Source organism: Schistocerca cancellata, chromosome 2 (assembly GCF_023864275.1).
Source record: "Schistocerca cancellata isolate TAMUIC-IGC-003103 chromosome 2, iqSchCanc2.1, whole genome shotgun sequence".
NCBI lineage: Eukaryota > Metazoa > Arthropoda > Insecta > Orthoptera > Acrididae > Schistocerca > Schistocerca cancellata.
Window position 1 is genome coordinate 595,356,180 of NC_064627.1, and position 12,655 is coordinate 595,368,834.

General features: G+C 43.4%; 1 protein-coding gene across 5 annotated transcripts in view; it reads left to right on the forward strand.

Moving 5' to 3' along the window:
• The window catches only part of LOC126162235 (rho guanine nucleotide exchange factor 12), a 1,164,938-nt gene that overhangs the window by 110,097 nt on the left and 1,042,186 nt on the right, over window positions 1-12,655 (forward strand). For 4 of the 5 annotated variants that reach the window (XM_049918604.1, XM_049918605.1, XM_049918607.1 and 1 more), the window contains exon 2: window positions 11,971-12,170. In XM_049918604.1, coding sequence (XP_049774561.1) covers window positions 11,971-12,170 — 200 coding nt within the window. Of the gene's footprint in view, window positions 1-11,970; window positions 12,171-12,655 lie in introns of those variants that run through there. The other variant, XM_049918608.1, reaches the window with a different exon arrangement.

Below are 12,655 nucleotides of genomic sequence, written 5' to 3' on the forward strand. Positions count from 1 at the left end.
TAAAGCGCTCGAAATTGACCAGTGCGTTCTTTTAAGGTGGTAACGAATATTTAGCTGGGAGAACTTACTAGGCATGTAGATTGGGAGAACTTAGTAGGCATGTAGAGGTTCAAAATATGGCTCTGAGTACTAACTTCTGAGGTCATCAGTCCCCTAGTACTTAGAACTATTTAAACCTAGCTAACCTAAGGACATCACACACATCCATGCCCGAGGCATGATCCGAACCTGCGATCGTAGTGGTCGCGCGGTTCCCGACTGTAGCACCTAGAACCGCTCGGCCACTTCGGCCGGCGCATGTAGAGGAAATTCAAGTAATTCATTTATGCGGTAAACAAAACACCACCGTCTAACTTCGAGTGCTTGTAGAGGGTGCCATGGGCAACCAGTTGAGGAGTGGTTGCCATGTCTGGAAGTGGCATACAGCGCTGCTGTAGAGCGCCGAAATTAATGCGGCCAACGCCTGCTGCTGGGCCGTCCCTCCAGCAGCTAACGTGAATCTTTACAATGACGGACCTCAAGCAGAACTCCTCACAGTGGTCTTCACGACATTTAGTGTGTTACATGGCGTCATACGCGTCCAGACCTGTCAGGACAGCAGTATAGAGCATAGAAACTCAAGTTTGCTGCCGAAGTGGTGGCCAGTGGCAGGCATCGTCCCTATATAACTTAGACGAACTTTACCATGCATTGAACCCTATACTCAATTTGTTTCTCAAGACGCCCTCCTCAACCCGTCGAAATTTGTCGGTGTTGTTTTGTTACATATTGAATACAGATCACAGCATATGCACTGAGGGAAAAAAAATATCAACGCCAAAAGATAATTCATGTAGAGTAATCAAGTTTTGGGAATACATTTGTGTAGATGACGTGTGTAAGTGATTAAACATTGTAAGATCACAAGTTACGTAAGTGCGAGATAATCCATTTCAAATGCGTTAATAATCGATGTAACCGAAAGAACGTTGAACGGAAGCATGCAAACGTACATGCATTGTGTTGTACAGGTGCCGGTTGTCAGTTTGTGGGATGGAGTTGCACCCCTGATGCACTTGACCGGTCATTATAGCGACGGTAAATGCTGTTTGTGGATGAGGCTGGAATAGTCGTCCGATGATGTACCATGTGTACTAAGGTGGAGACATTTGGTGACTGTGCGGGCCAAGGCAACGTGTCGACACTGTAGAGCACGTTGCGTTAAAACCGCGGTATATGGGCGAGCGATATCCTGCTGGAAAACATCCACTGGAATGCTTTTCTTGAATGGCAGCACAACAGGTCGAATAACCAGATTGACATACAAGATTGCAGTCAAAGGGCGTGGGATAACCACGAGTGTGTTCCTGCTGTCATACGAAATCGCACCCCAGACCGTAACTCTAAGTGTAGGTCCAGTGTGTGTAGCACGCTGACAGGATGATTGCAGGCCGTCAACTGGCCTCCACATAACCAATACACGCACATCACTGGCACCGAGGCAGACCCACCTTTCATTAGAAAACACAACAGACCTCCACCCTGCCCTCCAATGAGCTCTCGCTCGACAATGCTGAAGTAGCAAATGGCGGTTGTTTGGGGCCTGTGTAATACGCGCTACAAGGCATGAGCTCCTGAGCTGTTCTTGAAGTAATCGACTTGTAACAGTTCTTTTTGTCACTGATACCAACTGCTGCTCAAATTGCTGCTGCAGATAAAGTACGATGCAGCAGAGCCATACGCTGAAAAATAAGATCTTTCCTCTCGGTAATGCCAGGTGACCGTCCGGAGTTCGATCTTCTTTCGACCGTACATTCTCGTCACCAGTGCTGCCAGCAGTCATGTACAGTGGTTTCGTTCCTGCCAGGTCTTTCTGGAGTATCGCAGAAAGAACATCCAGTTTATTGCAGCCCTGTTACACGACGTTTTTCAAACTCATTGAGGTGTTGATTTAATGGCGTCTTTGTCGCCTTGAGGGAGTTCTTCACTAACGTCAACTCACCACGTCCAATCTCAAAGGTAACTAAAGATCACGACCGTTGTATTTAAAGCAAACCTGATTTGCATCTTCATAGTGGCGCTACTAACACCACTGTTACGTGTCTGATGCGAAATTTTAAAGACTTTTTCAGATGCAGAAACACGTCTATCAACTTCCGTTTATGTCGCGCATCTCCGTCTTGTTGTTTGCAATTTTTTTTAGTCACTTTAATTACTCAATAGTTTAATTTTACAAGGATTTATACGTTGTGTATAATACTGTTTTTGTTCGTACACTATATGATCAAAACGCCTAGGGGCGTCATGTATTGCGTAGGCTCGCTGTAAAAAATCGTATGAAATCAGCGAAATCACATCAGTTCCAAAGTGCAACCAGTAGTCCAGCTAACACAGGTGCTGTGCATATGAATTTAAAAAGAATGCGGTACAGTGGTTGAGTAGCTCCTAACAAGCCATACACAGTCAGCGCTAAAGTGTGCTTGATGCTGCATAAAGAACGACGCCACTGCATGAGTGAAAACGAGTGATGTGGAGTGATGAATCACCCCTGTGGTAATCCGATGGAAGGGTTTGGGTTTGGCAAATTCCTGAAGAATGTGTTGTGCGAACAGTGAGAGGCGGAGGAGGTGGTAAGGTATGGGGGTGCGTCTCCTTATTGTAGTGTGTTAACTCTATTGCGATTAAAAAAACGGTAAATGCAGACGGATATGAATACATCTCACGACTGTTTGCATCATCATGAGAATGCACCCTGTTATAAAAGCAGAATCTCTAAGGCAATGGTTTGTGGACATTTTACTCCTCCTCAGACACAGGCAGACACCTGTTTGAAAATATGCTCCGCAGAGTGCAAGTCGTTATAAGGCGAATGATGAACACACCTCCTATTAATGTTCGCTAATAGTTGTCCTAATACTTTTGATCACCCAATATACACTCGTAAACAAGTTTGCAGATAATGCCAGAATTAACGATCTCCATATCTCTGATCACTGATTGAATGCGTGCTTATTGTACTCCCGCGTAAGATTTTCAGACAAATGCGTTAAACTGGAAAGTATGTATTTATAAGTACAGTTGTATTCTGTTATTAATTCATGTCAGTTTTTTTTCGTTGCCACACTCTGTTTTAATTAAATAATGGTTGCAGCTATAGTGTATATTATGTAAGAGATTTATTTTGGTGGGTAAGTGCCAGACTGCAAATCTAAAGGTCTGCTGTTGAAACCATAACCGTTGCAGGTATTTTTTTCCGGCTGTTGATAGTTTGTGTCAGTTATCACTTACGTAACGTATTGAACTAACATCAACAGCTGTGTCTCTGTTTTCACGAAAGTGAAACCGCGCTGCAATCTTGTCGCCCTGTTTTGCAGTATTTTGTTTAATAACCTATCGGTAACAGCGTCGTTAAAATAGTGTAACCTGCGTGACAGTATTTATTTCAGTGGAAATCTTTAGTTCGAAATCATGTAAAGTGCTATATTGCAATTATGATTCAGAAGTGTAAATTGAGCCTTATGTATTTAGTATACATTTCAACGTGCATTGCCATTCATTGTTATTGGTCTCTCATCTGCGACTAATGCATCTACATTAGCTACATGTAGAGTCTGCAGTTCACTCTAAGACGTTCCACAGAGGGTACTTTATGTTACCTACCCACAAGTTACGCAATGCTAAGTGGTCTGGAAGTAGTGATCTGTCTTTCACATTTAATCATTTCATTGATATCTAATCCATTACGAGGGATAAAATGCTGGGTCAGATAATAAACGATAAAAAAATTCACCACAGGCTTATAGAACGAACGATCCCGTCTTATGCCGGATGGCCGACAGGGGATTCGTGCCCCACACATCCTCAGTACGAGTCCATTTTTATGATGCGGTGTTAGGCGATCCTTCTTGGGATCCCGCGTTGGCATAATAATGTAATTTCCGCAATCCATCGAAGTATTGGCCATTTATCAGCGTCGTAATAGGCCTAGTTGTGCAACAAACAATGTGCGCTGCATTTGTTCTGTCCTGATTCAAAGATTCTCATACTGAAGAATATTAATAAACTGCTTTAGGCGCGTAGTTTACAACATATCATCGGTGAATTCATTAAATTTGTTACTTTTTTTGGTTAATTCTGTCATCAACGGATATTAAAGAAGTTCCTACTAAAAAGTTTCTAGCGTTTCTTTTCTACAGAAGTTACACTGCAGTTTTCCTCTTGCAAATAATAAACCAATAAATAACCTTGTTGCTCGTAAGACAATATCCATCGACCATTCTTTTAATTTCCATTTTCTCTTAATAGATCACAATTTCTAAACTGGTTCAATTGTGTGTTCAGATTCAAATTGTCAGTATAGACAGCCATCTTCGCGGACCGCCTTTGATTATACGCGGGATGCAAACTGCTCGGCAGCAGCCCCATCAAGTGGACAAAAAATGTAAGAAAACAAGGCGAGAAACCGGTTCTTGCGTTTCACAGAAACTAATAAAAGTATATATGAGGTTTGCCCAGAAAGTAATGCACCGCATTTTTTTTCTCAGCCGAAAACAATGCTACGAATTTGAAACGTCACAGGTATATTACTTGAAGTCTCCTTATTGAGCAAACCAAGTTTCCGCCACTTCCGGCAGATAGCGTAGCTGCAGAACAGAGTCAAAATGGCGTCTGTAGGTGATGTGCGTTACAAGCTGAGGCCGACGGGAAAGGGGCCTCGGTTACAAGCAACGTGCCGTCATTGAATTTCTCACTGCAGAGAAAGAAACTGTGGGGAATATTCACAAGCGCTTGTGCAAAGTCTTTGGAGCATCTGTTGTCGACAGAAGTACAGTTCGTCGCTGGGCATGGAGGGTGAGGTTATCATAAGGCGGTTCGGCGGAGCTCCACGTATTGCAGCGGTCGGGGAGGCCATCTGACATGTTGCAGCGAGCTGCTGATGTCATTCGCGAGGACAGACGCGTTACGACTCGGCAGTTGGTGATGCATCTGTCAGTTAGCAAAGGTTCACGCAGTGAAGCACTGGCTCCACCAGACGAGGGTTGGTACCGACAGGGCATACATGCCCTTGTTTCACGCTAGAGGAAGGCCATAGAACGGGATGGAGATTACATGGAAAAAATAAGGCGTGTTGATAGAACACCACTCTTTAGTGTGTGTAATTCTGATTATGTTCAATAAAGAATTGTTGAAGAAAAAATGCGGTGCATTACTTTGTGGGCAATTCTCGTAATACATACTATTTTTTCTCATTGCCCAGTGTTGTTGATAAATTTGAGTGCCTAAGTCCATATTTTGTGGACCACAATAAGTATATTTTTTATGTGACTTCATAATTTTTGTTCTTGTATACCCAGTATTTTTTTTATTTTCATGCGTACTTTACATCTTTGCAGCACCACAATCATTAACAACCCATTATTAAAATCTATATGCATACCAGAAGTGGAACTACGCTTTATGAATCAGCAACGTTACTCCGATGCCAAATGAGTCGTACTTGAAGAAATCATGATTCCGTGCTGCATAATGCACGTACAACATACTACAGGTTCCGCTCTCGAATGCACCAGTTGTTCGCTTACCGTTCCATAAGTGCCGAAGCGCTGTCAACTAGTCAGTTAACGAAGATAAGTGTTTCCTGCACGCGTTTTATCAGTTTCCGTTGTCTGCTTCCCAGTGCAAGCCAATTTAAAACAAGCAAAAAGAGAAAGGCAGCTATATTACCATGTGGTAATACTTGTGATTCGAATTAAGCAGCGGCCTTATATGAAGAAGCTAAAAAAACTTTTCGCATGCTAGACTTCTTTTTAATGTCAACAGACGTGTGTCTTTGCTAACTCAATAAATTTTTCGGTGCATTATGCTGATACTTGTGAGCCGTTTAATATACATGCTGTGTTACGAATTTATTTTAAAAGAACTGTCTCTTTGTAGAAATGTAGCGACAGATTCAAAAAATATGAGGAACCAGTGTAGGCCCTAGGCACCGGAGCACTGGGCAGCCTTCGGTTATCAGAATGATGCTCTCTTATCATTAAACATACGTTTTTCGTCTAATTGTGGATCATAAATGGTTTGGCAAAGTGGTTTTCATTTTAAGACTGTAAACTTGAGAAGAAGAAGCAAGAGCTCGTGAGAGAAAACACAAATTGCGCAAGAGAGGAGGTACAGTATAACTATAAGGAGGTGGTGGGAGGCTGTGCGGTCCTAGAGCAACCGACTGTTTTGTGCTAGCGGTTTCCGCCAAATTAAAAAAGTTAGAACTTTGATATTCCTTCCTGACAGGTTTCTTCAAACTGCTCTTCCTTTTCACGTGAATTCACCAGACTGTAATTGATGCGTGGATGTTTATCATCAGGTATGCATTTTTTGTAAAAAGTTCACGTTGCGAAACTTTAATGAAATAAGGAATCTATTTTGAAGGTACTGAAGGGCAGGGTTACCCTTAACAGCGACTTTTTTCTGCCTCACTGTGAACCTTGTTGTTCGTGGTATTCGAAATGTAATGCGTTAACAGTTGTTCGCCGGCCTCTGGTGGCCGAGCGGTTCTAGGCGCTTCAGTCTGGAACCGCGCGACCGCTAAGTCGCAGGTTCGAATCCTGCCTCGGGCATGGATGTGTGTGATGTTCTTAGGCTAGTTAGGTTTAAGTAGTTCTAAGTTCTAGGGGGCTGATGACGTCAGCAGTTAAATCCCATAGTGCTCAGAGCCATTTGAACCATTTTTTGAACAATTGTTCATAAGACTGGAACGTACATCCAAAAACAGCACAACGAAACCCAACATTTTCATAAACGAAGTCATTTTTCCTGCACCAGCTTGTATTTGTTATGTGTAGCAATTATTTATTTCGTGGCCGATGGGTCATACAAAGAGAGAACCTTACGTTGGAGAAATGACGACATGTGAGAAATTTAATATTGATCCAAGCATAAAAGATGCTGATTGCCATATTCTAATGTTTATTTGACGTGGGAATTTCAGAAATGCTACATCGATTCAGTTGGCGTTTCACTGAAAATATGAGTCATGCTGAAAAAGAGTTGAAATCGCTGTTAAAAATGTTTGGTTGTGTTTGAAATTTTCTGAATTGACTCCGCCCTCCCCTCTTTTTACGTATGATCTCTTCTCGTTGACAGGAAGAAAGCACGTCACGCCTATCACACGGGATAGCGAAAAGGATACCACACTGTATCAATCACCTACATAGTTAGCAAAGTTCTCTAACGTACTGTGAGTTCAAACGTAGCCAATGCTTCCACACATGACGTATTAAAAGCCATGGTTAGACATTAGTAGCAGGTTTCAGTGTTTCTAGATTGTCAATGATCTTGCAGGCTCTTAATATAGCGACACCTACTTCTTATCTGGCAGACCGTTGCAACTAAGATGCCTCATGCAACGTGGTCACACGCCATCATGCCTGTAATGTTTTTATCTTCCGGGATATTGAAAGAACTCTGATTTTAATACGGAACTAGGTAATCTTTTTAACGACTATCGACTGATCTCGAAAAGTGTACAGCTATATTTCGCTCGTGAATTGTCAGAGCGAACATATTCAGAACGACAACTGTAAATCTTCGTCACCTTGGACACAAAGTCATCCATCTGCCGGAGTCCCGCTGCTCGCTGTTGACACGTCAGTGGATGTAAAATAGCGCGGTTCCGCCATCCTTGCCCTCGCATTCAGCACATTTCCCGTCGAGTTATACGTGTAACTGCATGTGTTCGTAACCATCATTCTACTCTGCTTCGCTTTTAAAGGGCTCTCGAAAGTTCTTAAAAATCTACATCCTTTCTTTTTTTAAATCTGTGATTTTATCACTATAGTAGTACATTAAAAATATACCCATTTCTGTACTGTCTGTCGTTAAAGAACTTCATTCCGTATCTCGAACTGTTCGTAATACAACACACTGTCTGTCGTCATAATGCGTCATTGTTATTCTTATTACTGGTAATCACCTAATTGTGATTAAAAATTTAAAAAAAGGCTTGTGTGACAGTACTTTTAAAATGGCATGTCTCATAACATGGGCGTTATTGACATATTACGTAATTTTTCTGAGGGCAATTTATCGCTTTAGCTTTCTAATTAGTCTTCTACTTGTTATCGGGCTTTTATATGGGGAGTTCACAAAGTCGTAATGGTAATTTAAACTAAGATAGGGTTAAATATAGTTTCAGTAAAACAGTTATTACGATTCAGAGCATATCATCAGATGTGGTTTCGCAGTTTTTATTGGTCTAAGAAAGTTAAATTTACTTTCCATACTTCCGCTTTCTGTACTTAATTACCGCGAACGTGTAAACCTTGTAACCGGGGTTGCATTGGACAGGACAGAGATTAAGTGGTGCCGTACTCAGAATAACCAGTAACACTTGAGCTGTAAGAGTGGGGAAGTTACTTTTCCTGGATCTCTGCTCTATGAGGAGGCCGTACCCGTACATTCATCGTTTCCTCTTTGGCCGATTTTTTATGAATGCCCCGGTACGCACCTCATGACTGGCCGTTCGCGTTGTCTTGTTCCTCGGCAGAAAACTGAAGAATTCGAAACGTATGGGCGTGAACGACACACGAACCGGTCTGTCCGACCCACGCTGTCTCCTGTATCCTCGCAGTCGCGGTCGAACTGTCGGTATGCATCGACCGCCGACTTGTATGGATCTGTGCACTGCTTCCCCTAGCAAGCTCTGTCCATAATCGTCGAACAAGATTCAATCTGAACTTACGTTTAACTGCGCAGAACAAACCGAAAATTCTTTCTGGAAAATTCTTTCTTTCTGAAGCGTCAGACGTGCTGATTCAGCCACGCAAAGGGGAACCAGCGGTGCACGAATTGGAAACCAAACACCGTCATCCTAGTCCAGATTGCTGCTGTTGCTGTGTGTAGCATATGTAGTGACTAGCGTTGAGAAATGATTAACATTGTAGCACTAGCGTTTTGCATTGTGAAATAACTGCTCTGGACTTGCTTATAAACAGACAAGCACTGAACTACAAAGTCAAAGTCAAAACGAACAAGGTTGCGCTGTTGCCCCATATTCGCGTTGATGAAGACCCTAATCCCTATGTGGCCACCTTGATTTAGGTTTACTGTGGTTTCAATAAATTATTTCAGGCAAATGCAGGCATCGTTCGTACTTTACATTCGCGGCCATTTCCTGCCCCATATATAAGTGATGAGTTTTTTTCTCCGCCTGTAACACTACGATATGGCCGGTACCGATGCAAAACTGATCCACTGATGAATAAAACTCCCCTACTACTCGGTGGTCTTCGGCCACTAGGAGTGATGGATTGTTTCATGTTCCCCCTCCCCTCCCGGGTTCGTGCTCGAGTTTGTAGAGATTGCGCCGGGCGCGACGTGTGCAAGCCTGCACTCCAAGTGAAAAATGTCAGCGAAGCGCCTCAAGTGCTGGACGTGCCGTTAGACGGCGACTAAGAGCCGTTTACTGGCCTTCTTAAGGATTCAGCTGTCTGAGGTTCGCGTCTGCACCACGTCTGTTGTGGAGCAGCGAAGCGCGGACGAGGGAAACAGTATCTGTCTGGCGGAACTGTGAACGACGACGTGCGGAAAGAAAAAGTCTACTGAAGTATAATGTGGGACAAACAAGACCATTTGCGGACCGTAAACCACTCTTAAATTCTCTGTAAGGAGACGCTGCCTTAAAGAGAAGCGCACGAATTTTGATGAAATTTTTGCAACAAGCATAAAAACTTGCTACTTAGGTAACACAAGTCCTCACAGTTACCAAATTGCCCGTAAGTTCCGCACTTACCCGTTATCGAGTCGCCTCGTTTAGATTTTTTATTTATTTTTATTTTTTTATTTTGCAGGTTACAATTAAATTGGGCGATACTGAATACCTGTTCTGTGGCGTACGTTGACTGTAATACGCCAGAGGCGTCCTCCGGGTTGCCATTCATCATGGCGACGGTAGGAACTGTTTAAATCCTCTCCATAGTGTTCCACTATATATTGTCGGTTGTATAAAACAAGGAAGAGCTTAAGATGGCACTCAGTCCTCCTACTCTGTGTTATCAGGAAGCTTTCACTCGATAACTGTACATGCCGTTGTAAATTAATTGCTCTTAATTTTCATCCATTTGGAGAGGGCTGCCACGAATGTTTACGCTACGTCAGACTTTGGAACGCACGTAAGGACGCAGTTGCTTGCTATACAGTTACGCTGCAACTTCGGCGATATTGAAAGCGTGGGAAGGACATGCCATTACGAGCGTTTGCACGCGTCCCGACGACATCTTCATAAGATGCCAAGCGTTCTTGATATCAGTTCCTCATAACTTCTTTTTAGGGTTCCGTTCCTCAGTCAGGAAAAACGGAACCCTTACAGGTTCGCTTTGTTGTCCGTATATCTGTCTGTCCCTCTAATTGTTAAAAATCCTATTTCCCGGGAAGGGGTAGGCGTATGAAGTTGAAACTTGTAGAACTTAATAACGTCTACAGTCTCTTGCCGGTGTAAAAAAATGGAATCGTCTAAGTCTGTGCATTCAGAAGATACAGCCATTTATGTCACATATTTTGATACTAGAAAACTCACTTATTAAAACCTACGAGATACTTCCCGTTGACATAGAATCATGAAATTGGACAAGAATCAAGGTTTCACGGTGTAAGTAAAGGAAAAAAATAGAAAATTCTTAATTTGTAATTATGTCGCACAAAAAATATTTCTTTTGTCGTTTGTTATCCGACGTCGAACTAAATATTAATACATTCTCGGAAGTCTTGGAATCCCTGAACCCAGTACTTCATATGTGCCACTGGCAAAAATCGTCAAGATTCTCGATACCTGGAATAGATGAATTTTCTATATAATTTATAATATTCGTACGGAACGCTCAGTGCGCGAGTCCTATACGCACTTGCTCTCTCTCTTTTTTCTTTTTAATAAATCCAACAAGGTCATGTATTTTCTCATTACATTCGTTGTAACTAACCTTACGATCTAAAGCAGTGCTTTCCGGGCGGGAAGGCGTACCGGTTCCCAGTACGAATTCGCCCGGCGGATTAATGTCGAAGGTCCGGTGAGCCGGCCAGTCTGTGGACGGTTTTTAGGGCGGTTTTCGATCTGCCTCGGCGAGTGCGGGCTGGTTCCCCTTATTCTGCCTCAGTTACACTACGTCGGCGATTGCTGCGCAAACACTTTTTTACGTACGCGTACACCATAATTACTCTACCACGCAAACGTTGGTGTTACACTCGTCTGGTCCCGGGGGGGGGGGGGGGGAATCCACTGGGGGCCGAACCGCACAGTAACCCTGGGTTCGGTGTGGGGCGGTGGTGGGGTGAGTGGACTGCTGTAGCCTCTAGTGAGGTTGTGAACCACTGAGGGCTACGGCCGGGTACGAAGCCTCTCCGTTTCTAGGTCCCCAGTTCCATACAATACAATAAAATACAATCTTACGATGCAAAAGACATAAAGTTGTCGATAATTATAGTACTACAAGGAATTGTAGTCCAGGACGTTGACATATAGGAAGCTAAGTTTGAAATCAAGCTAAAGAGCTTATTTTAATTCCCTTTAATCCCAGTGCTTCATCGCATAGATTCATCCGTAGATTACCAGTTTCAGTGTGTCCAGATCTGATTGTCAGTTTGTCTTTACAAATTCTGAAAGCGGTTATCATAGGCCGAAATCAGTAATCGACGTGTGCACTTTTGGATCAAATACTGGGATTAAGGGGAATTAAAATCATTCCCTTGATCTCTGTTAGTCTTCGTTGCTTCGGTATTGCAACTGAAAAAAATTTCCTTCGAACTCTTCTATTACATAGAAATTATTTATGTAAATAATTTAGTTACTGTAGTAAATAATGTGTGCTGTCACGTATATTCATGTGTTTTTATACACAGGAGGTCCTAAATGACCTCGTTCCATTCTTATGTGATGCGTCGTACAAGTGCTCGGGACAACATGTATATGCTGGTGCAAGAGAGTGACGTGGCGTGGTGATGTTGCAGGGCAGGGGGCGTGTCGCCGGGGCTGAGCAACGGCCCCTCGCTCCGGCGCGCGCAGCTCGGCCGACCCGGCAGCGGAGGCGGCGGCGGGGGCGACTGCCCGCCGCATACCGTCACCATCATCGTCACCAAGGACGACAACAACAGCTACGGCATGAAGATCTCCGGCGACAAGCCCGTCTACGTCCAGTCCGTCAACGAAGGTCAGTACACGCTGCGGCGCCGGCTCGCAACATACACTAGGCGAGCGTTACTAGGACCGCAACCTGACAGACAGACATAACATCTCATCATGTTTACCACTGGAAATTGGACATTGTTTCGTGGGGTAGCGTTTCGCACTGCTGTAGCATAAAGGTCTACCACTTACGAGTCGCAAACAATGCGCGATAGGCACCACACCTTTTCGTCGTTGTGGAATGTAAGAAACTATAAGAAATACGCGCAGGCCTATTTCGACTTATGATCAGAAGTCTCCCAGAGTAGCGATTGAGGCAGAATACATTTGTGCAACGGCCTGATAACGTTGCGAATGTGGTGTAAGTTAATTATAATTTTATGGGACTTTTGGCTTGTTTTGTGTACCGTATTGAAAGGAATGGTTTTGTATGATGCTCGGTTAGAAACGCTCCTTTCGCTCGTGCCGCAAAGATTCTGCGACGTTCCGCGTAATGGCTCTTGAGCCCTC